This window comes from Caretta caretta, chromosome 2 (assembly GCF_965140235.1).
Source record: "Caretta caretta isolate rCarCar2 chromosome 2, rCarCar1.hap1, whole genome shotgun sequence".
NCBI lineage: Eukaryota > Metazoa > Chordata > Testudines > Cheloniidae > Caretta > Caretta caretta.
In genome coordinates, this window is record NC_134207.1 from 262,544,913 (window position 1) to 262,568,826 (window position 23,914).

General features: G+C 46.0%; 1 protein-coding gene across 6 annotated transcripts in view; it reads right to left on the reverse strand.

The window, feature by feature from the left end:
* Positions 1-23,914, reverse strand: part of OBSCN (obscurin, cytoskeletal calmodulin and titin-interacting RhoGEF) — a 315,598-nt gene that overhangs the window by 219,108 nt on the left and 72,576 nt on the right. For all 6 annotated transcript variants that reach the window (XM_075126052.1, XM_075126054.1, XM_075126053.1 and 3 more), the window contains exons 13-27: positions 23,540-23,815; positions 22,725-23,000; positions 21,098-21,373; positions 19,628-19,903; positions 18,811-19,086; positions 17,956-18,231; positions 16,604-16,879; positions 11,258-11,533; positions 10,277-10,552; positions 8,084-8,359; positions 6,240-6,515; positions 5,089-5,364; positions 2,743-3,009; positions 1,377-1,646; positions 827-1,093 (exon numbers count right to left, since the gene is read on the reverse strand). In XM_075126052.1, the coding sequence (XP_074982153.1) occupies positions 827-1,093; positions 1,377-1,646; positions 2,743-3,009; positions 5,089-5,364; positions 6,240-6,515; positions 8,084-8,359; positions 10,277-10,552; positions 11,258-11,533; positions 16,604-16,879; positions 17,956-18,231; positions 18,811-19,086; positions 19,628-19,903; positions 21,098-21,373; positions 22,725-23,000; positions 23,540-23,815 (4,116 nt within the window). The remainder of the gene's footprint in view (positions 1-826; positions 1,094-1,376; positions 1,647-2,742; positions 3,010-5,088; positions 5,365-6,239; positions 6,516-8,083; positions 8,360-10,276; positions 10,553-11,257; positions 11,534-16,603; positions 16,880-17,955; positions 18,232-18,810; positions 19,087-19,627; positions 19,904-21,097; positions 21,374-22,724; positions 23,001-23,539; positions 23,816-23,914) is intronic.

The window sequence follows — 23,914 nt, forward strand, 5'->3', positions numbered from 1 at the left end:
AGAATATTTCTCACTGCTGAACTCTTATCCCTTTGGATGCTATGGATTTCCTGTATACACACTAGATACAGACATGAGCCAGAACACCATATCTAAGTTCAGCAGAACTCGCCAAGTTCATGTGCGGGTCTGAACCATTACTTAAGGGCTCAGCCTCTCTAACATATCTCTCCATCTGTTAGATATTCAAAAGGTGCCTAAATATCATGCATTATTTATATAGCACCCCAACTGCTAACGGTGCTTTACAGACATATAACTAGACAGATCCTAGCCCTGAAGCACATACACCCTAAATGAAGATATGGCATTACAATGAAGACAAAGGGAATGCGGGGAAGGAGGCTGAATTACAGAGGTTACAGACTGAAGAGCGTTAGTTTATTTGAACACTCAAACACTTGTTGGTAGAGGATTTGTTATTTTAACGTTACTTGCATTTCAAGAGCTATGTTGTGGGGGGTACTGTAAGGAAGAGAGGTGGAATATGGAATGGTGGGAAGAGGAATGATTTGACATGAGCAAACGCATGGGGCAAAAGACAGAATGAAAAGGTGTGAGGGAATTTGAGGGGAGAAGGGACAAGCTCAGAGGTGTAATGGTGAACAGGGGGAGAGAAGCCTATAGACACGGGACTGTGGTAGATGGAAGCAATAGAAGGGGGAGGTCAGAGCAAACAACCAGTCAGCCCCTGTGATAGCTCCAGGGCTCACGTTCTCCCACACAGTCATTTGACTGGCAGCATGCTAAGAGGAAAGACCCGCATTTCCCAAACCAGCCTCCTAACATCGGCTACAGCACAGGTGGTCATTCAACATCAGCTTACTTTGCACATTCAGCTTGGCCTGGGTCTTATCTTCGAGAGTCTCACAGCAATAGAAGCCCCGGTCGGCAAAGGTGATGTTCTTAATCATCAAGCTGTGTTTCGGCCCCTCGGCCTTGATCTCAACGTTGTCACTGGACTGCAGCACGATGCTGTTCCTCATCCATTTCACTTCCATGGAAGGCTTGCTCAGCTCTACCTCCAGGGTCACCGTGTCCCTCTCCTCAACCGTTTTGGGCTCCAGTTTCTTCTTGAACGTCACCGGCGCCTCTGGAAAATGAGAGGAGACAAGAGTAAAAGTTGAGTGACTCCAGAAAACTGGCTCTAAAGTAAGATTAAAATGGTGGCTTCTGAGGAAATCAAAGCTGGGGAAAATCCACATGAACAGAAGCAGCATCTCCAGCACTGCAACATTCTGGGCACTATTGTAACATGCAGAACACATGCATTTTGCATCCCCATGGCCCAGTCAGAAAGTTAGTAGAAGGAACGTACAAAACAACACATCCCACAGTGTGGATGACAGTCAGTCAAAGGGACCTAACTCCCTCACCTCGGACTGTGAGGGTGGCTTTGCTTTCCACACCCTCTGCATTGGCTGAGATTTCTGCTGCATCCTCCAGAGTCAGGTCAACGATGGTGAGGCTGTGGTTGGTGTCCTTCTGAGAGATCACGTGTTTCTTACTGGCTTCAATTTTGACACTGTTTCTGTGCCATGTAACTGCAGCATCGCTGGGGGAGACGGTGCACTTGAATGTGGCCTCTTTTCCTTCTTCAGACACCACGTTGTGAAGGCCTGTAGTGAACTTCACCACTCTAGGAGCTGACAGAGAAGAAGGAGACATTTTAGAAGCACATGCATGAGAATCCCCCATACTGTGAGCACCTCCAGAGGGCAGACTGGCTTAGCAATATTGTCAATGGCATGGATCCAAATGGCTTTGCCATGGATATTTCATTGTGTGACATGGTAACATAGTCACATTACATCTCACTGTCCAACTTTTAAATAGGGAGGTGCCATCTCTATGATAGGAGCACGCGTGTAAGGGAAAATCCTGGGTCTAGATTCAGGATCCTTAACCCCAACCTTACATGCAATATCAGGGCCAACAAGTCCATGGCCTATCTAACATGAGACCCCCAACTCAGTTTGTCTCAAAGTCACAACAACATTCTTTGCAAAGAGAACCTTCACCACTTTTGCAGGAAGGTAGCAGAGTTCCGCCCTTCACTGTATATGAAATCAATTGAAAACAGAGAATCCAAATGCAGAATCTGAACAACCTCTTAAACTGCCATAGTTCAAATTGGGTCCTAGGAGGAGACTTTTTAAGGCTCACATATAATTTGGACTTTAAAGTGGACATGGTAAGGTAACAAACTGTGGCTTCACATATACTAATACCAAGGTTGCCCGCAGGGATTGCCCCTGGGACTTTCACCACCAAAATCACAGGGCTCTGCCACGTGAGAGAAAAGAGAAACTTGGTTAACTCTGCATAAGCAGCAAGTTATATTGCTGTGGCTTCATCCAGTAGAGGGTGATACAATCAACCCATACTAAGCCCACATATTACTTTAGCAGGACACTGCACTAGCTCTTATTGTTGCTGCTAGTTAAATTTATAGAGTTGTATCATTGTTTAAATATTATTTAAATATCATTTCTAGGGATCTTCTACCTACAACATACATTGCATTTCTCTCTTTCAGAATGGCAGTCATGCTGTCTATTCATTAACCTCAAGATGGTAGCTCTTATTTTCCCAGCTATAACATACATTTCTTCATGCTAGCGACAATGTCCCCTGCCCTCTTAACACGGGCAGAGTTTTTTTAATGCAGCTCTTTAGCACTGTAATGGAAGGAGAGGGGAGCAGGATGTCACACGTAATGTCATGGACCTGGCAAGGTACCTTTGGGGGTGACCTGAATGCTGCTTTTGTCATCCCGGGATTCACAGGAGTACTCTCCCTTGTCTTCGGCCCGGAGTCCCTTTATGGTCAGGGTCCGCTTGACACCATCCTCGCTAATCCGGAAGCGCTTGCTGGGTTTGATCTCCACTCCGTTCTTGTACCACAGCACATCCCCCTTGGCCTGGCTCAGCTCACAGGTCAGAGAGATGGTCCCTCCGATCTCGGAACTCACCGCTTCTAATTTCTTTGCAAACTTCACAGGGATTTCTGAGAGTCATTGGAAGGGAAACAATGAAAGCAGAGCAGATCAGAAGATTGTTTTCTTACCCCCCCCCTTTTTTTTTTAATAGGAGCCTTTTTGGATCAGAGGAAGGAGGGAAATTCAAGAGATTGTCAGCAATAGAAACGACGTCACAAATTCTGACTCAGTAATAATAATAGCAACATTTCATCTCCCGTCTCAAAACACGACATGAACTTGGGTAAGACACAAAAAAACCCATTTTACACCGGTGGACACTAACATTACAAAGCAGGTGAGTGACTTGCCCAGGGTCACACACCACAGTAGGTCAGGCATAGAGCCCAAGTCTCCTAACAGCTGGTCCAACGCTCCTATGGGCTGACTGCCTATCCTGAGAGAGTGGGAATGGACACACAGCCGAAAGCATATTTATCAAGCGACAAATCCATCAGATTCTTACAGACCATTGAGTTGGCAGCTTAGAGTGAGCCCTTTAAAGTAAAATAAAATACAAAAGAAATCTTAGACCCCTTTTAATTCTGGAAGGACAGGTGTCAGAATGATGCCTTAAAATGCCTGGTTTGGGGATTGTCCTCTCCTTTTTCCTTTTTGTTCTGCCTTCCACCTGATAAACCAAACTTACCTGCTGAGCTATCACATCACGTGTCTCCTTGACAGGGGGATGTTGGCATAGACTCCCTACCATCATTGCTTTGGGGTAGGAGATGATACAGCCTTTGTTCTGTGGCCCCAGGATGTGAAATTCACCCTCCACTCCCAGGTATCTCTCTCCACAATCTCTCTCACCTCTTTGACATCTATCTATCCAAGGCCCGTATATTGCCCCCATTACCCGGGTGCCTCACCCTCTTTAATATATTTACCCTCACAACTCACCTGTGAGGTTGGGAAGTAAAGTGGATGGCCCTCAATAGCAACCTTGATATTAACAACTTCCAGTTCATAGCAATATTGTGCTGGGAATCCATCCTGTCCCATCGACTTTAATTTTCATGGGATTGGATATTGGCAACGATGTGCCGCTTACTGAGAACTTTTTCTAGAAGCGAGACCCCCTGCCTCAGGCAGGTTTGCGGGGTGTAGCCAGGGGACGAAGCGCTAGGATGGGCCATCCCTGGATGGCCCCACCAATCTGCTTGCAGCCCGTGCTTGGCACGTTCCAGTGCTTCCTTCCCTGGCTGCAGCCCCGCCATCCTGCCTTCTGCTTATTGGCAATGGCCAGACCATGGCTACGTTTTGCTGGCAGCTGAGGGGTTGCTAATGAATAGAATCTCATGTAAATGGGGAAATGAAGTACAGAGAGACTAAGTAACTTGCCCAAAACCACACAGTACATTGTTAGAGGTTAAAGTAAAGGGGTGGCCAGGGGAGCAGCAGCTGCCCTCCTCTCCCCAGCCTGGGTAAGCAGAGCTCTCCCTAGAGCTCCCCAGCTACAAATCATTCCCATAACTCAGCCCTGCGAGGTAGATGGGAGAATCCATTTGTTTCTGAGCCCGCACAACTCCACCACTCTGGGCTAGACTGTCATCTTCTACAGTCTGCCTTGATAAAGGGACACAGAGAGCAGCCCAACCCCAGAGACATGGCAAGGGCCAAACTGTGTCTCAGAGCCATGTTTCTGTCTCTGCTTTCTCCATGGGGAATTAAGCTATCCCCTACGCCCTTCTCCTTGCACAATTTATGCCCACCTCCAAGCTGGCCCGCACCCCACCCAATTGTGAAGGCATTGGAATAGTGCTCTCCCCCCGTACAGCTACCTGTAATATGGATAGCAAGCCCCGAGGAATAGGGGGCACCTTATGACCCCCTTCCCCCGACACGAGCATGCAATATGGGCCAAGAACTAGCCCGGTGGGAGTAGGAAGCATCTTGCTTTGCTCTGTGTGGACATTTAGGGAAATGGATCTGCTGGACCCTGGAGCCAGAATCACAGAAGCCACAACACAGGGGCCCTGAGAGCTGAGCAATGGTGAGGGGGTGGGGGGTGGTTTTCAAGTGCAGCCCCTTGGCCCCCACTGGGAGGAAGATCCATTTGACTTTGTTGGGAACGAAGCTGACACGCCTGCTGCTGTTCCTCTCACCTTTCACCTGCACGTTGAACTCCTGCTTGTCGCTCTTTGTCTCGCAGGTGTACACAGCACTGTCTTTGCCCTCAGCCAGCTTCACAGTCAGAGTCCTGGAGGCCCCGTCAGCCTTAATCTCATACTTTTTGCTTCCCTTGATCTCAGTTCCATCCCTGAACCACTTGACTACGGCTGTTTCAGGCATTACTGAAGTGGACAGCGTGATGCTCTCATGTTCCTGAGCAACAATCAGTTCTTTCTGGTCAAGTTTCTTTTGGAATTTAGCCTCCGGTTCTAGAGAAGTAATGAAAATAAAAAAACAGGCTGGTTTCCTGCTCCCTAGAACAGTGGTTCTCAACCATTTTTTGCTCCATGACTCACAAAATGACCCCAAAATTGTCCTGTGATCCACCATATCCAAGGGATATGGCTGAACGTTTGCAACCTGCTGTCTCTTTTCTCTTGGATTGAGTGGGAAATGATCAGTTGTTCCTTCACAGAGGTAATTTCTTATAGAATCAAAGATAATGAAAAAAAAATACACATGCACATAAACATGCATCTGGGATCCTCTAAGATTCTTGTTTCATAGTGTATGAAAATTACTCTGTCACCATGGTCCTAATTCAAAATCAACTCTGTGGACGTGCTGCACCCTCAAAAAATTTCCTTGTTTGTACCTACTACCCTATGGGCTCACTTTTCTCCTCCTCTCATGGCCTCATCTCTAACTCCCATAACGCATCACAGCCCTTTAACACATCCTGCTATTCCATTTAACTAGCACCATTCTTCCAAGTCACCATTTCTCCTCTTTAAAACCCTTCCACTTCTATCTCACTTTCAGCCCATTATCTCTGTAAAACCTTTGAGATTGTGTCTGTGGAGGAGACAATGAAAAAATAAACCATGTAGCACCGTGTTATACAACGTAAAGATTATCAGCCAAATTCTGCCTTCAACTACACATACCCAAAACCAACAAAGTGAATAGGATAAATTAATCTGTGGTATAGCTTATTTGAAGTCAGTGATGTAACAACCAAGCAGATCTTGGCCTAGTTGCTCCCAGGCATTAAGAAATAAGATATTCACTCTAAGCACATGTTTTACAGATGAAAAGTATGACCTCATTTCTTCCCAGAATGAGTGTGCAAGAAAACACTCACCTATTGCTTCAATTTTGAAGGCCAGTTTCTGGCCGGCAGCCTCACAGGTGTACTCTCCAGCATCCTTCTTCTCCACCTGCTCTACTACCAGACGCCGGGATTTACCCTCAGACTCTACTTTGAGTTTCTTGCTAGGGGTGATCAGTTTCCCGTCCTTGTGCCATTTCACTTCAGTCTTAGCATGGGCCACTTCGCAGGACAGGATGGTGCTCTCTGTCAGCACAGCTTTCACCTCCTTCTGCACCTTCTCCTGGTTTACAAATGCAGATTCTGGCTCTAAGTAGGAAAAAGAAAAGAGAAAAATGACTGATTAAAATAAAATTAGCCCATCTAACAGGTCTTAGCACATCCACGTGCACCAACTTTGGAAATTCTGAAATTTGTCATTTGCCAACAATAGCAGTCACTGCTGGAGAATGTTTCTATTTATTTATTTGCTTGTTGCTAATTAGGCCATACAATGCAGAAGTTCTTCCTTCTTTGATCATGTTTCCCTCATAAACCAACGCGATAACACAGTCTTCCAGAACGGTCTCTTAATGATCTTGCCCATGGTCATTCCCAGCAGGAACCTCTCTTTCCAAAGAATACTGTTACTAGTACAATACTCTGATCATTAAGGACCTGATTTGGCAAGATACACAAGTGTACACATGTTTAATTTAAAGCAACTGGCCGTCCCTTTGACTTCACATGCTTAAAGTTACCTAAATTAAGCACCTTGCTGAATCAGGTCCAATCTTGCAAATTGCAGGCAACTTTCAGGAGAAGAGGGCATTTAATATATGGCAGGTGGCTTGCAGCATCTCATTGGATCAGAAGCAAAAATATACTATGAAAGGACCTCAGAAAATTCACAGCTTTAGATCAGTTTGGATGAGCACTCAAAAATATGGATGATTCTCCAAAAAACATATCCCAGCATCTTCAGTCTCCAAAGCCAGGCTGGGAATCTTGCAAGAAGAGGTTTTTGTTACTTCTGGCTTCCTCTGAGGCTGGAAATGCCAAAGCCTAATTCAGGAAAGCACTTAAGCATATACTTAAAGTTAAGCATATGCTTACAGGCTTTCCTGAACAAGGATGCTGTCCAGTGTCAGGCGCTAGAAGAAGAACCTGTTGTGATAATTAGGTACTTTACACCTGAATATGGGAAAAGCAGCGGCAGCAAGCAAATGAAACACACCGTCTGATTGTTTTTTAAAGTCCAACATTTTTGAACTTCAAAAAGTTTGGTCCAGATTCAGTTTGAATTCTGAGTGACAGTTTGGGCCAGTTTCCGCACTGCTTCACCCATCACCAGTTAGGACTAGCTCCTCCACCAGTGTATATCACTAGGGCTCCACGGACTTCCAGCTCACCAGTGTGCGTGCAAAAGCCATCTCCTCTGCAGATCTTGCCAGCTGGAACAACCCAACTGCGCCTCTCTCCCCTGGCCTCTTTTCAAATCTCAACTGAGCAGTTTTCTTTATTCCCTTGTCTGTGCTTCTTAAATTTACTTCTCCCTCTGTGACTCGGCCACTCCCAAATATTATGCATTATATATAAAAGTATCATGCTGTTCTGCAAGGAGTATATAATTTTTATTACTTTATCATTATATCTCCAATTTAATAATCTGATGCACTCTTATCACATACTGATACACCCTGATATTTTGGTATATGCAAAACATTAGGGCAGACCCTCCGCTAGCATAGATCAGCCTAGCTCCTAGCCTGCAATGGAGCGACACTAATTTATGCAAGCTGAGGGTCTGTCTCACTGCACACATTTATTACTGTTGTTGTTAGACCATTTTCAGACACGACAGTATCGTTGGGAATTCAGGAGGGTCTTTCTCCCACCTGTGACATTAAACTTGAAGGTCAGTTTCTGGCCTGCCGCCTCACAGGTGTACTCTCCAGCATCCTTCTTCTCCACCTGCTCCACGAGCAGACGCCGGGATTTGCCCTCAGACTCCACTTTGAATTTCTTGCTGGAGGTGATTAGTTTCCCGTCCTTGTACCATTTCACTTCAGTTTTGGCCTGGGCCACTTCGCAGGAGAGGGTGGCGCTCTCTGTCAGCACAGCCTTCACCTCCTTCTGCACCTTCTCCTGGTTTGCAAATATGATTTCAGGCTCTGAAAAAAGAGAACATTTCAAATTAGGGGAACTATAACCTGAAAATTGCCAAAACTTGTATCAGGGCCTAAGGGGAACAGTTAAATCCACGTCTCCAATCTGACAACATGCATTTAAAGTTCTCACATCACCACGGAACACATTTTCAGGTTTTCTTATATGGTAAACTTCTTGTTACTGTTTCACAGGAGCTATGACAAGACAGTTAAGGATCTGTGTTAGCATGCCAGGAAGGTGGCCACATTGCTGACCACCACAGTATGCTCTCATTCCCAGTCCCATCAAGGCAAATCAGATCAGCTGGGCAGTTCTGACTAGTTATTCTAAGGATCAGACCAACTGCAGTTTTCAGCAGCAGGGCCTTGACTATGCTATTCCCTTCCTGAGGACATGAGCTAGAATCCCACGGTGACTGCAGAACTCCTCATATTTGTTGTTATTAGCAGCAATGGTATTAAAGAAGCACCTAGAGGCAGGACCAAGCTAGGTGCAGCACAAATATACTGGAGGAGACAGTCCCTGCACCAAAGAGTTTACAACCTAAATAGGCAAAGGGTAGCAGGGGAAACAGACACACAGAGGGAAAATGACTGGACCAAGGCCACACAGCTGGTCAACAGCAGAGTCAGGAATAGAACCAAGCTCTTGCGAGTCCCCAGTCCAGTGCCCTACCCATTGGCTCACACGCCCTCTGTGCAGTTTGGTTTGCTTGAATGATGACTGTTTAATCTCCCCTGTTCGCACCTGCATGTCTCTGCAGATTTGGGAGAAGGCTGTCTCCTATAGCTAGGACAAGGTCTGGTGGACTTTCTAGCTGGCCCACCAAGCTGAATTTATGATTCAATTACTGAATTTGCTTAAGGCACAGCACCAAGGGGTGACCGGGTAACAGGTGCTTAATACATTGTTTGAAGTCTTTCTGTATATTGCTAGAGGGCTGAGATCAGATGGTATACTCTATACACAAGGCTGGATTGTGGCTTTGCAGCCCTGGCTCCACTAGGATATGTCACAGAGCTGCACCATCTGAGAGGCAGATGCCAGAGCTGTCATCCTTGTAGCCTACAGAGACAGACAGGATGCTTCCCCGGCACCGGGGTGCAGACTGCATTCTCACCATGCTACTGGTCATCTGGCTACACACCATCCCCTTCCAGCCAGGACCCCTTTGGGGCATGGAGCATCTCAGACTGTACCAGCCTGCCCACCTCACACACACGCAGCCTTACGCTCAGGATGAAATGCTCATCTCCCACATAACGCTGGAGTAATCAGACTGACTGCAAAGGAGCGTGGATGAGCTGGGCAGGTGAAATCCACTCTTCCAATCAGACGCCCAGGCACCAGACCTCAGCGCACTTCACCGTCTGCCCCTCCGTGCCACTCGCATGGGGCGTTAGGGCCACTGCATTTGTGTAAAGGCAGATCCCCATCCCTGTGATGTCCTTCCCCGCCAACCTCTCTTGGGCAGACACGGAGAGTACCCGTCCATGAGGGGCAAGGAAGTGCAGATACCCCCGCAGGGCCACTCTACCATGCCCCCCCTCTGCAAATTCACTGGGGTTGAGAGTGGCGTGGAGAGCCATGTGCTGGCTCTCTGGCATTCTGGCTGCATCGATGGATTTACGGGAGGGGAAGGGATTGCGGCACTATTATTATTCATGTATATTCGGGAAGGGTTCACAATATACTGGGCATTTTCCAAACATACTGAGAAGAGGCTCTCCCTGCCTTAAAGATCTTGCAATCCATTACAAATATATACATTTTCTTAAAAGTCCCCCCAACTTCTGCACCAAAGCAACAGCCGCCACTCTCTGACCCATAATTTGCTCCTAAAAAGGTGGACAATATTCTTAATAAAATAAAATCACTTTAGTCTCCTAACAAAAATTTTAAAAAAGAGTTTCTCCCACCTGTGATGATAACCTTGAAGGTCAGTTTCTGGCCTGCGGCCTCACAGGTGTACTCTCCAGCATCCTTCTTCTCCACCTGCTTCACCACCAGCCGTCGGGATTTGCCCTCAGACTCCACTTTGAATTTCTTGCTGGAGGTGATCAGTTTCCCATCCTTGTACCACCTCACTTCAGTATCGGCCTGGGCCACCTCACAGCTCAGGGTGGTGCTCTCCGTCAGGACAGCCTTCATCTCCTTCTGCACCTTCTCCTTGTTTGCAAACACAACTTCAGGTTCTGAGATTGAGGGAAACAGTTTAAAAAGTTAACTCCCCCAACTTTGATCTTCATTACCAGCAGGCAGGTTTATGAAAATTTTTCCAAATTCATATCTCCGGAGTGCCCATCTCCTGAGTCATTTAAACTAGACCACATCAACAAGTGGTAGGAGGAACACTCCTTCACTAGCAGCGGAGGATGGGCTAGGTGACCTACAAGGGTTTTTCCATGTCTAATTACCATGATTTTCTAAAATCTGCAATGGAAGAAACTAATGCATTTGTTAACATTTGTCTATCAGAACTTCACTGAATATCATCAGTTGGATGACTGTGCTGTAAGAAAATACACACTAAATCATACAAACAAGAGGAGAGATGCATTTTATCTTGCAATCCAAAATAAAGGTGGTTTAAGAAAAAAAAAGAGTCTACATTCTGGATTTCATGCTTAAACTTTCCAAAATTTCACAGGTATTCTCTAATTAAAAATGAAAAAAATAAACCACCCACCTCTGTTACTTCTCCAGAATTATGCCAGGCCAGAATCAAAGACTAGTCTAATGCATAAACTCCTGAACTTTTCAGTTGGTTCGTTGGTTGGTTTCAATTTATCATAAGCCAAACTGGCTCTGTTACTGGCTACCTGAACAACAGGTCACTTAACTTTTCTGTGCGTCAGTTTTCCAATATGGAAAATAAGAGAGAAATCAGTCTCTCTCACCTGTGACGATAACTTTGAAGGTTAATTTCTGGCCTGCAGCCTCACAGGTGTACTCTCCAGCATCTTTCTTCTCCACCTGCTCCATGGCCAGCCGTCGGGATTTGTCCTCGGACTCCACTTTGAGTTTCTTGCCAGAAGTGATCAATTTCCCATCCTTGTACCATTTCACTTCAGTCTTGGCCTGGGCCACCTCACAGCTCAGCGTGGCGCTCTCTGTCAGGGCGGCCTTCACCTCCTTCTGCACCTTCTCTTTGTTTGTAAACACATCTTCTGCCTCTGCAAATAGGAGGATAGGCGATAGTCAAGAAACAAACCTTCCTTTTGAAGCAGGGGGTTTCAGATTCCCCATTAATGACTGGTTTAAAATAAATCTAGGTTTGGCCATTTTAATGTAGCGATAAGATGGCAGAGGTAGTATTGTTTACTGGACCAACTTCTAATGACTTCATTTAATAGAAAAGCTGGACAGAACTCTGACCTCGGATCTTTTAAATGACAGAACCTACCCTTAGCAAGAACTGCTTGGGGGGAGAACTATCCATCCTGTCAAAATATAAAAATATAAAACCTATCTCAGATCTCTTCTTTAGTATTTAAACTCTGCCACAGTGCCAGGAGAACTACAATCGAAAGAACAATAGGTCTGAATCAGGACACTGGATCCACATCCCCTTGAATTTGGGGGAATTTTAGATCAGAATCCAAAATTTCATGTCACTGGAACTCCAGATTCAAAACTTCCTTGAATTCTGTGAATGTTTGCACTTTAACACAGCTCCAGAGACAGGTTTTGCAGTTGCACACCATCTCCAGAGTGAAGGAATAAAGGCGATTGCTCATTCAAGATCCAATCCCAGCAAGATGCTCGAACTTCAAAAAAAAAAAATGTTTGGAAGGGCCATGAACTCTCATGCAAAGCCAAATTCTAACTAATTGGGGTCAGAAAGAGACTTCCCAAATGGCCAGGCTATTTCATAATTGCCCACAGGTCAATATGCACCTTCCTCTGAAGCAGCTGGTACTGGCCACTGCAGAAGACCAGATACTGGACTAAATGGACCATTGATCTGACCCAGTCTGGCAATTGCAATAGGCCTGCCATCATAGCTCTGTAAAACGATCACAAGGAAACCTCATACCACATGCCTGAACCTGATCCAAAGTCCACTGAAGTTAATGGGATTCTTTCTATGGACTTGTATGGGCCTTGGACCAGAACTCAAGCTTCAGGTTTTGTGATAACCTTGAAATTCAGTCCAGATTCATCCAAAAGGTTTGCTGAGATTTACAAAACTTTTCAGCAAAGCTGGACACAGTTTTGGTCAAGCCTGGGCTGCTTTGTAGCTTGGCACCCAAATGCACATTGTTTTATGTTTTCAGTGGGAAATCAAGAGAAATATGGTGGGTTTAAGCAAGCAGCACTTTTAGATATTGAGTTGTTTCAAACCCAAAGCTTAAGGCAAAACACAGGTGGAGAAGGGATGAGGCAGACCCATCCAGACTGAAACCATGAGAAATATTCACACAAATGCCTGTTATGTGAAACCACCTAGTTTCGCAGAGCTCGGGCCATGGTGATATCCAGTGCTGTTCACCATTGTGAGGCAGGGCCTATCAATTATTTAGATGGTTCTTTCCATAGCTCCTAGAATGGATGGGATATAATCTTGTCATATGTGATGCATGCAGAGCTTCCTACAGCACCTGTAAATCAAAATGACAACTGATTCTCCTTGGAATTAGAGCCCTCTAAGTTCACTGTGTTTTCGATAAGCATTTGGCCCGAAAGGTTAGGCACAGAGTGATTTTCCAGTGCGGGTAAAGGATGGCTGACGTGTTCTGGACCCTCTACAATAAAGAAGATCCACAAGGCTCTTTGTGTCACACCTATGAGTATGCTCATTTCTCTGCAAAGACCATGAGGGAAGAACAACTGTATTCCTCTGGACTAATTCGTCCCCACTGGATCCTGTCTTCTGAATCTTGGGAGAGGATTTTATATGCTAATACAAACCCAACATAGCTGCTAATATGTACAATTCATGTCATTCCATTATTATTATTTGTGTTATCGTAGAGCAGTGGTGCCCAACCTTGTTACACAGGAGGACCACATAAAACCTAAGCACAACCTTGTGCGGGCCAAACAGATTCTACATATTTTAATATGATTTAAAGGCACCTGTATTGATTTATATTTTAAGTTCAGCTTGTTTCGTATGTATTTAGATAGGCTGTTTCTATGTACAATATTGTCTATTTACACACTTGTGTGAACTAAAATGATGTAAACATGGCAACAAAATGCTAATGAATCAGCCAGTATACAGTGTTGAAGCAGGCTGTGGGCCCTTATGAAATGCTCTGGTTGGCCATGTATGGCCTGCAGGTTGGGCACCCTTGTCGTAGAGCCTAGGAGTCCCAGCCCTAGACCAAGATGCAACCGTGCTAGGGGCTGTACAAGCAAAGAACAAAGAGACAGTCCCTGCCCCAGATGTATGGAACTTAATTTTAAGTGATGGAGTTCTTCCCAGTTGCAAGTTTCAGTTGTTTGGATTTACCTGAGTGGCATGGCACTTGCTCACACCAATTCTCTTTGGTGAATTCACTTGAATTTCACCACAAATTAATACCAAGAGATGTGGAGGAAGGACGATCTTGGAGTTAAGGCACAGAAGGAGGAGTCAGAAGACCTGGTTTCCATTCCTGACTCTACCACAGATTTCCCTGTGACCCTGGGCAAGTCACTTAGGATGCCAAAACTGTTGCCATTGAAGTATTTGGCAAATCTCCCATTGATTTCAATGGGAGCAGAAGCACATCCTTATTCTCCCTGTGTTTCAGTTTCCCCATCTGTAAAATATGGATAATACCACCTATCTCACAGAGGTGTGCAGAGGCTCAACTAATTTGTGCTTGTAAGACATGTTAATAATGTATCTAAGCTACTTATCTGGCCCCTACTACTACAGCGTCTGAGCATCTCACAATCTTGTATGGTGTTTAGCCTCACATGGCAGAGCCCAACCTGGTTTGCCCGAGTCACAGGCTCCTGTCTTAGCCCCTGGACCATCCTTCCTAGCAACATGCATAGAACAGGTAGAGGAACCTTTGTAGGTAAATGGAACCCTTCATGTGAGGATTTCAGAGCCCTTCGCACACACCAATTAATTCTCACAATGCCCCTGGGATGTAGGGAAGTATCAGCATGCCCATTTCCAGCTGGATTAAAGGCAGTTACATACAGGTTAAGTAACTTGCCCAAAGTCATTCAGGAAGTGAGCAGCAGAGTAGAGTGGAGCCTAGCACGTAACCACCAGACCCATTTACACAAACAAACCTATCATGTCTCAGCCTTATGCCAGAAGCCTTGAGTAGCGGAAAATCCTTAGGCTTTCATCCAAGGTTACAGTATGTACTCATGCAAAGCTCTGGTATTTCAGCCAGAAGCACTTCATCATCCATCATCTTGAGAAAACCTTTGTGCTAAAGCTATGGAGCTCTCTCGTATACATAGATGCAAACAATCAATGCCTCTTGCTGGAAGTATTGCATTGTTGTGTGCACTGCCCAAGTAGGAAACGGCAATTAGCTCCTGGCTTTAAAACAAAAAAAACAAAACAAAAACAACTATGATCCGCCACAGGAAGCTAACATGAGCTCTTGTTTCAAAGAGTGTAATATGATTCTTGGCCAATTTCTGCCTCTCAGTCTCGTATTTATAATCTGTCATAATTTTCCTCTCCCACCTTCACTAATCACTAAAGATTGCCTTGTCTAAAATAAAAAAGTTATCTGTGATCTCACACCCTCCACCTGCACCTCCTACTTAACCCTGCAGCCAAGTCAGAAGGCTGAAATGATGTTACAATCATTACCATCATTTTCGTGGAGGAAGTGTGGGATAACACAAACACAATATAATGACCCAGATTTGGCCCTGACTTACTCCCAGGACAATTCCAGTCACTTACAGCTAGAATAAAGATATGACATAAGAAGTGAGGATAAAATCCAGTAAGCCCCTACAATGCACAGAAAACGTTTGGCAAGTTTGGGAACTACGGTGGTAGAATCTAGTGCTGGGTAAATCAGTTCAGATAAATAAAAGAGGAACAGAAACTTTGCCTTAAACACCAACACAATTTTCTGTCCACTTTTTGTTATTGAAAAAAAACCCCACAGGTAACTTTTCACTTTCTGGTTCAGACAGCAAATAGATCAAAAATTACCAGAGCACAATGAGATGGCCTATTCTCACTGTACTGCTGACCTTGCCAAAAGCAGGAAGCACCAGAAGTGTTGTGAGATAGCCTGTTTTTGTGAGATTTTAACATGACTAAATAGCAGAAAGAGACTCAAATAAATCCTCTTACGTTCAGAGGAGCTTCTGAGCTACTTGGAGGTTCATCTGAACCCAAACGCCAAACCTCAGACTTTGCATTTCACCAAGACCACCATTCAGCAAGCTACTGCAGGACCTGCATAACTTAACGGAGAGGAGCAATCCCACTGAAGGCAGCAGGACTACAACTGAGCTGGAAGTTATACACACCCAGAAGGCCTAGTTGCACACTGCAGTAGAGTGCTTGTAGTGTGGCGGCTGCCCCACTCCTGCAGAACAGGGGATAAAAGCAGCCCTGGAGAGGGCTGCAGCGTGGAAGAGGCGTGAGAACAGCTGGGGGAAGCTGAGTGAGTAGCTGACCACAGCTGGCCCTGATAGGGCTCTGGGCCAGAAGCAGAGGAGTCTCACTCTAGCCCTGGAGTGGGAAGGGCTAGCTGCCTGGGAGTAAGGTACTGAAGCACAGCAGGGCTGGGGAATAGGGCAAGGTAGCTGGGGAGCTCCAGCCTGGTAAACCACTAGGCTGCAGGCCTTGGTAAAGGCCAAAAGGTACTGGGGCTGCAGAGGGACAGCCCGAGGACAGGCAAAAGCAGCAGGTCCTACCCCCTTGCCAATGATGCGTGGCCATTACACTGCAGTCTGCCCCAGTGAGCGGGGGCTAGATGATGACTGGCAGTAGCCACTGAGGCAAGGTGGGTTTAGAGGGTTGGGGGCTCCCCTGGAAGGGGAGATCGAGTGTGTGGGGGTACTGCTGGGGCAGAACCCTGAGGTAAAGGGACATGGCGCCAGCGGCAGGCAAGACACCGGCCTGCAGAGGGTGCTCCGTAAGCTGGAAAAGAGCTAATTCCCAGACGACCAGCAAGAGGTGCTGCGCCGGTGAGTCTTCGCTTCACTACAGTGCTAGAGGACCATATATTGCTTATTTAACATCCCATAACTCACAAAGAAACGCTCCCAGAAGAGCGGACAATAAAATAACAAATAAAAGTAAGCGTCTCTCTCACCTGTGATGATAACCTTGAAGGTCAGTTTCTTGCCTGCGGCCTCACAGGTGTACTCTCCAGCGTCTTTCTTCTCCACCTGCTCCATGACCAGACGCCGGGATTTATCCTGAGATTCCACCTTGAATTTCTTGCTGGAGGTGATCAGTTTCCCGTCCTTGTACCATTTCACTTCAGTCTTGGCCTGGGTCACCTCACAGCGCAGGGTGACATTCTCTGTCAGGGCGGCCTTCACCTCCTTCTGCACCTTCTCCTGGTTTGCAAACACCTCTTCAGGCTCTGCAAGGGGGAGGGGGAGAAGCCATTTAAAAACCTAATGCCCAGTTAGAGCTGCACAAAGTACTCCCAACACAATGTAAAGCCCAGGAGCGGAGCTGCGTCACATTCCATGCAATTTTGAAATGGGCCCCATTTTGTTCAATTCAAGCCCCAGATGCAACACTTCTCCTTCCACCAATCAGGTGTTTCTGATGCTACATCATCCAGAAGAAATGAAAGGCTCCAGAAGAAATACAGTGCCTTGTATATGTAACCCCAGCCAGCTCAGAGTGGCACTTTGGCTCCCTCTAGTGGTGGCTAGGCCAGCTAGAGATGTGTTTTTTAGGTGAACAGGAGAGGCTCACTCGTTTAGCTGAAGAGGTCTTAGGTTTGATCCCCAACACAACGAATGACGTGGTCAGCGTTACACAGATATAATGGGCTTGAACAAATGTGCATCGAATTTGAGAACACAGCTGGCCCAGTTGCTCACACATCGGCATTTCTGAATGCCATTGATCAGTTAAACTCACACCTAGCCACCACGGTGGTAACTGCACTTATGAATTCGGTACGCAGTTATAGCTTCCAAATCAGATAATGTCTGTATTGTCAGGTGATCTCAAAATCCAAGAACATGAAATTTTATGTTTTCATAAAATGAGGGTCTGATTTCTCTCTCACATACACCTGCACATCCAAAGTACCTCCTTTGAAATGAGTGGAGTTACAGTGGTGTAAACTCAGTATAAGTGAAAGCCGATTCACACCCCATGGTTATTAATTGGGCCTCCCCTCCAAATGCTGTCCTTGTTTATACCCTGACGTCCATTCACAAAATAACACCAAACTCATTGAAATTCGTCCTTATAGACCTGATCCTCAGCTGGTATAAACCAGCATTGCCACACTAAGGTCAAGACAGCACTGCTCACTTACACTAGTTAGGGATTGGGCCCCATCTGTCTTCCGTTCAACTGTTCAGAATAAAACAGCAAATAATATCACATCGTTCAAATTAACTCAAAATATTTGAAGGAGAAAATCAAAATGGCAGGTCACAACAGAGAATAGCAATGTAAACACCTCTCTCTCACCTGTGACGATAATTTTAAAGGTCAGTTTCTGGCCTGCAGCCTCACAGGTGTACTCTCCAGCATCCTTCTTCTCAAGCTGATTCACGACCAGATGCCGGGATCTCCCCTCACAGTCCACTTTGAATTTCTTGCTGGAGGTGATAAGTTTCCCGTCCTTGTACCATTTCACATCAGACTTTTCCTGGGCCACCTCACAGCTCAGGGTGGCGCTCTCTGTCAGTTCGGCTTTCACCTCCTCCTGCACCTTCGCCTTGTTTGCAAACACTTCTTCGGGCTCTGCCAATGGAAAAGGAATTACAGGGTGAACTCTGTCACTGATACAGTGCCATCCAGAGACTATTAAAGGAGAAGGCATGGAGAAGCTGACAGCTCTTCTTCCTGAGACAGTATTAGCTGCATGTCTCCCCCACTTTGCCTGAAATTTCAGCCTTAACTAAGGCGCTTGTATGGTGTCTCCTTCCTAAATCAGCCAACCTGAATCCTCACATTCCACATCTCATGATTGCTCTGGAGAGTGATCATTCCCTAAGGAGTGCTACACTGCCATTAAGGAGAAGCCAGGGTGGCTCATATGGATGCCATGAGACGTTCAAAATCCCAACCTCAAAGGGAAAATCTTACACTGCTGCTGCAAAACACCCACCGACTACAAAGATTCAGGCGCCTTCCCCATTTTACCTGCTTACTCTGAGAATTTATTCTTAACATTGTGGCAAAACGCAACATCTCTCCAAAAACTCTCTGGACTCAGAGCCGAGGTGCCAGCAGGACAGGAAATTCAGCTTACTCTAGAATGCTTCAATCAACAATGGCAGCAAATCAGTCCTTAAGTTGAAAGAAAATACTCTCTCCTACCAGTGACAAGAACTTTGAAGGTCAGTTTCTGGCCTGCGGCCTCACAGGTGTACTCTCCAGCATCCTTCTTCTCCACCTGCTTCACCACCAGATGCCGGGATTTGCCCTCAGACTCCACTTTGAGTTTCTTGCTGGAGGTGATCAGTTTCCCGTCCTTGTACCATTTCACTTCAGTCTTGGCCTGGGCCACCTCACAGCTCAGGCTGGCGCTCTCTGTCAGGGCGGCCTTGACCGCCTTCTGCACTTTCTCCTTGTTTGCAAACACATCCTCTCTCTCTATCGTGGAAAAGGAATTACAAGGGCTTAAACTTCGTCATTGATGCAATGCCACCCAGAGAACAGAGAAGGAGAAGGCAGGGAGAAGCTGACAGTTCTGCTTCCTTAGGCTGCTTCCTGCACGTCTCCCCCACTTTGCCTGATCCCAAACAATATAGCGACAAGTACAATTTCAACCTTAACTATGGAGCCTGTAGGGTGTCTCCTTTATAATAAACCAACCCGAACCCACACATTGAAACTCTCAACTGTGCTCTAGAGAGTGACCTCAGATCCAGATCTGAACTTATCGGCACAGGGCTCCCTTTAGTTTTTCCACCAACATCTTCCTTACAAACCTTTCCCTCCTCTTAGAAACCTGAATGGACACTGATCTTCTTTCCTTTAAGAAGCACTGTTGGTTTTAAAAAGTCATTCATTGTGTATCACTCAATAGGAAATGTCTGAGCCAAGATACCACCAGTGCAGGATATTCAATTTATTCTACAATACTTAAACCAACAACAACAGCAAACTGTTGAAAGAAAATATTGTTTCTTACCTGTGACAACAATCTTGAAGGTCAGTTTCTGCCCTGTGGCCTCACAGGTGTACTCTCCAGCGTCCTTTTTCTCCACCTGCTCCACCACCACACGCCGGGATTTGCCCTCAGATTCCACTTTGAATTTCTTGCTGGAGGTGATCAGTTTCCCATCCTTGTACCACTTCACTTCAGTCTTGGCCTGGGCCACCTCACAGCTCAGCGTGGCGCTCTCTGTCAGGGCGGCCTTCACCTCCTTCTGCAACTTCTCCTGGTTTGCAAACACATCCTCTCTCTCTGCCAGAGAAAAGGAATTACAAGGCTTATACTCTCTCACTGATGTGATACCATCCAGAGAATCGAGAAGGAGAAAGCAGGTAGAAGCTCACAGCTCTGCATCTTAGGCAGCTTTTGATTCACATCTCCCACCTCTGCCTGACCCCTCCCAACATCAGTGCAAGTCCACGTACAATCTTAACTGTGGACCTGCCAGCACCTCTCCTTTGTAATAATCCACCCCAAATCCCCAGACTCCGCTTCTCATGATTCCTCTGGAGCGATCTCAGATCCAAATATGAATGTACCACCTCAACCCTCCCTTGAGCTTATTTGGGCTGAGATGTTCCTTGCAAAACTTTCCCACCCCTCTGATAGCTGACATGACCAACATTTGTTCCCTCTGAGGAGCACTGTTACTTTTTAAAGTAAATGAAGGCATTAAAGAGAAGCCAGAGTGGCATGTATGGATGCCCTGCAGGGTTACCACCTGGCAGATATTTGACAGGCCTGGTCATTGTTTTATGGATTTGCCAGTTGCCAGAAAAATAAATTTCATTTCCCAGGGTTTTTTTACGTGGGTCTAAAGATTTGCATTATTATCATAACACAATGGGAGATCTAATGTTAAAAGTTTCTGTGTCCAGCTAAAGATGCTGCAGTGTTCCCAGTTCTGCCGTTTAAGCGATAACAGGTCAAAGGTGTTGAAAACACAGCAGCTGGCTGCCCACCAACACACAAGTGCACCGGCCGTGGGTAAGAGAGATGGTTTGAGTCACGCAACAGTGAGGAGATGTACGATGTTATCAATCTTATCTATATGTGTTACTATAGAAACTATAAGCTGCGGTTGAAGGGGGATTGTGAAGTCGCCTTGTGGTTGGAGTTACAGGGGGTTTGCCCTCTGTGTGGGCGGGTGCCGTTTTTTTTTTTTTGCTTTTCAAAGGTGGTAACACTAATGCCATGCAGAAGTTCAGAATCCCAACCTAGTTTGGAAAATATTAAGCTACTGCTGTGAAACGCCCACCGACTAAACAACGATTCAGTTTCCTCCCCAGTTTATCTGCTTGCTTTGTTCATTTCTTATCGATATCATGGCAAAACCTAAAATCTCTCCAAGATGCTACCAGTGTAGGAAACGCACTTTATTCTACCATATTCAAACCAGCAACGGCAGCAAATCAGCCCTTAAGCTGAAAGAAAATACTCTCTTACCAGTGACAAGAACTTTGAAGGTCAGTTTCTGGCCTGCGGCCTCACAGGTGTACTCTCCAGCGTCCTTCTTCTCCACCTGCTCCACCACCACACGCCGGGATTTGCCCTCAGATTCCACTTTGAATTTCTTGCTGGAGGGGATCAGTTTCCCGTCCTTGTACCATTTCACTTCAGTCTTGGCCTGGGCCACCTCACAGCTCAGGCTGGCGCTCTCTGTCAGGGCGGCCTTGACCTCCTTCTGCACCTTCTCCTTGTTTGCAAACACATCCTCTCTCTCTATCATGGAAAAGGAATTACAAGGGTTAAAACTCCCTCACTGATGCGATGCCACCCAGAGAACAAAGAAGGAGAAGGCAGGAAGAAGCTGCAAGCTCTGCTTCCTTAGGCTGCTTCCTGCACATCTCCCCCACTTTGCAGGACCCCAAACAATAAAACTACAAGTACAATTTCAACTTTATCTATGGAGCCTGTAGGGCATCTCCTTCATAATAAACCAACCCAAACTCCCACATTCAAACTCTCATCATTGCTCTGGAGAGTGACCTCAGATCCAGATCTCAATTTATTGGCACAGGGCTCCCTTTAGTTTTTTCACCAACATCTTCCTTACAAACTTTTCCCTCCCCTTAGAAACCTGAATGGACACCAATCTTCTTTCCTTTTAAGCAGTACTGTTCGTTTTTAGAAATGAATGATTATTTATCACTCATAAGGAGAGGGGCATGGATCAGCGTTCACGTCACACTCCCCAGCAAGTACCTGGCCCAAGCTGGCGAAGCAAATGATCCAACCAGAGGACTAAATTTGATCATGAATCCTGGTCACATGCCACAGGAGGCATGTTGTGCATATACTAAGAAGAAGATTCATAAGGGAATAGCAGGGTTTGATTTACCTGTGCCCTCTCCCTTTAAGAATGGAAGGTCTGCGGATGGATTCTCAGGTGGTGATGGCTCTGGTTGCAGCAGCAGACTTGTGTGTACCCTGAAAGGACTCAGCAGCAATGGGGCTTGTGCAAGTTGTGTTTGTTTTTGGATACCCAGCTTAACAAAAATCCAGATTTAAAACTGTCCCTGAGCCTGGCTCACAAAATGTTCCGCTCCCCGGCCAGGGACAGCTTCAAATCTGGGGGCTTATTACACACAGAATCCAAAGACAAACAAACCCAGCTTGCACAAGGCTTTCTGCCACACAGTCCTTTCACACCAGATTTGACTGCTGCAATCAGAGCTGTCCCCTTTGAAGACCTGAGCAGACCATCAATCTTTAAAGGGACAGGGCACAGGTAAATCAAACCCTGACATTTCCCTAGGAGTGAAACAGTGGCATTAAGGAGAAGCCAGATGAATGCCAAACAGACATTCAGAATCCCAACCTCGAAGGGAAATCTTACGCTGCTGCTGCAAAACACCCACCGACTACGAAGATTCAGATGCCTTCCCCATTTCACCTGCTTACTCTGTAAACATATTCTCAATATTGTGCTAAAACCCAACATCTCTCCAAAAGCTCTCTGGACTCAGAGCCGAGGTGCCAGCAGGGCAGGAAATTCAGCTTACTCTAGAATGCTTCAATCAACAATGGCAGCAAATCAGCCCTTAAGTTGAAAGAAAATACTCTCTCCTACCAGTGACAAGAACTTTGAAGGTCAGTTTCTGGCCTGCAGCCTCACAGGTGTACTCTCCAGCGTCCTTTTTCTCCACCTGCTCCACCACCACACGCCGGGATTTGCCCTCAGATTCCACTTTGAATTTCTTGCTGGAGGGGATCAGTTTCCCGTCCTTGTACCATTTCACTTCAGTCTTGGCCTGGGCCACCTCACAGCTCAGGGTGGCGCTCTCTGTCAGGGCGGCCTTGACCTCCTTCTGCACCTTCTCCTTGTTTGCAAACACATCCTCTCTCTCTGCCGGAGAAAAAGAATTATAAGGGTTAAAACTCCCTCACTGATGCAATGCCACCCAGAGAACATAGAAGGAGAAGGCAGGGAGAAGCTGACAGCTCTGCTTCCTTAGGTTGCTTCCTGCACGTCTCCCCGACTTTGCCAGACCCTGAACGATATAGCTACAAGCAAAATTCAGTTTTACCTATGGAGCCTGTAGGGCATGTCCCTCATAATAAACCAACCCAAACTCCACATTGAAACTCTCATCATTGCTCTGGAGAGTGACCTCAGATCTAGATCTGAACTTATCGGCACAGAGCTCCCTTTAGTATTTTTCCAACATCTTCCTTACAAACCCTTCCTTCCGATTTTAAAACTTAATGGACGACTACCTTCTTTTCCTTTAAGAAGCACTGTTGGTTTTAAAAAGTCATTGATTGTGTATCACTCAGTAGGGAATGTCTGAGCCAAGATACCACCAGTGCAGGATATTCACTTTATTCTACAATACTTAAACCAACAAGAGCAGTAAACTGTTCAAAGAACATATTCTCTCTTACCTGTGACAGTGATCTTGAAGGTCAGTTTCTGGCCTGCGGCCTCACAGGTGTACTCTCCAGCGTCCTTCTTCTCCACCTGCTCCACCACCAGACGCCGGGATTTGCCCTCAGACTCCACTTTGAATTTCTTGCTGGAAGTGATCAGTTTCCCGTCCTTGTACCATTTCACTTCAGTCTTGGCCTGAGTCACCTCACAGCTCAGGATGGCATTCTCTGTCAGAGCGGCCTTCACCTCCTTCTGCACCTTCTCCTGGTTTGCAAACACATCCTCTCTCTCTGTTGGGGAAAAGGAATTAAAAGGCGTATACTCTCTCGTTGATGTGATGCCATCCAGAGAACAGAGAAGGAGGCAGGGAGTAGCTGACAGCTCTGCAT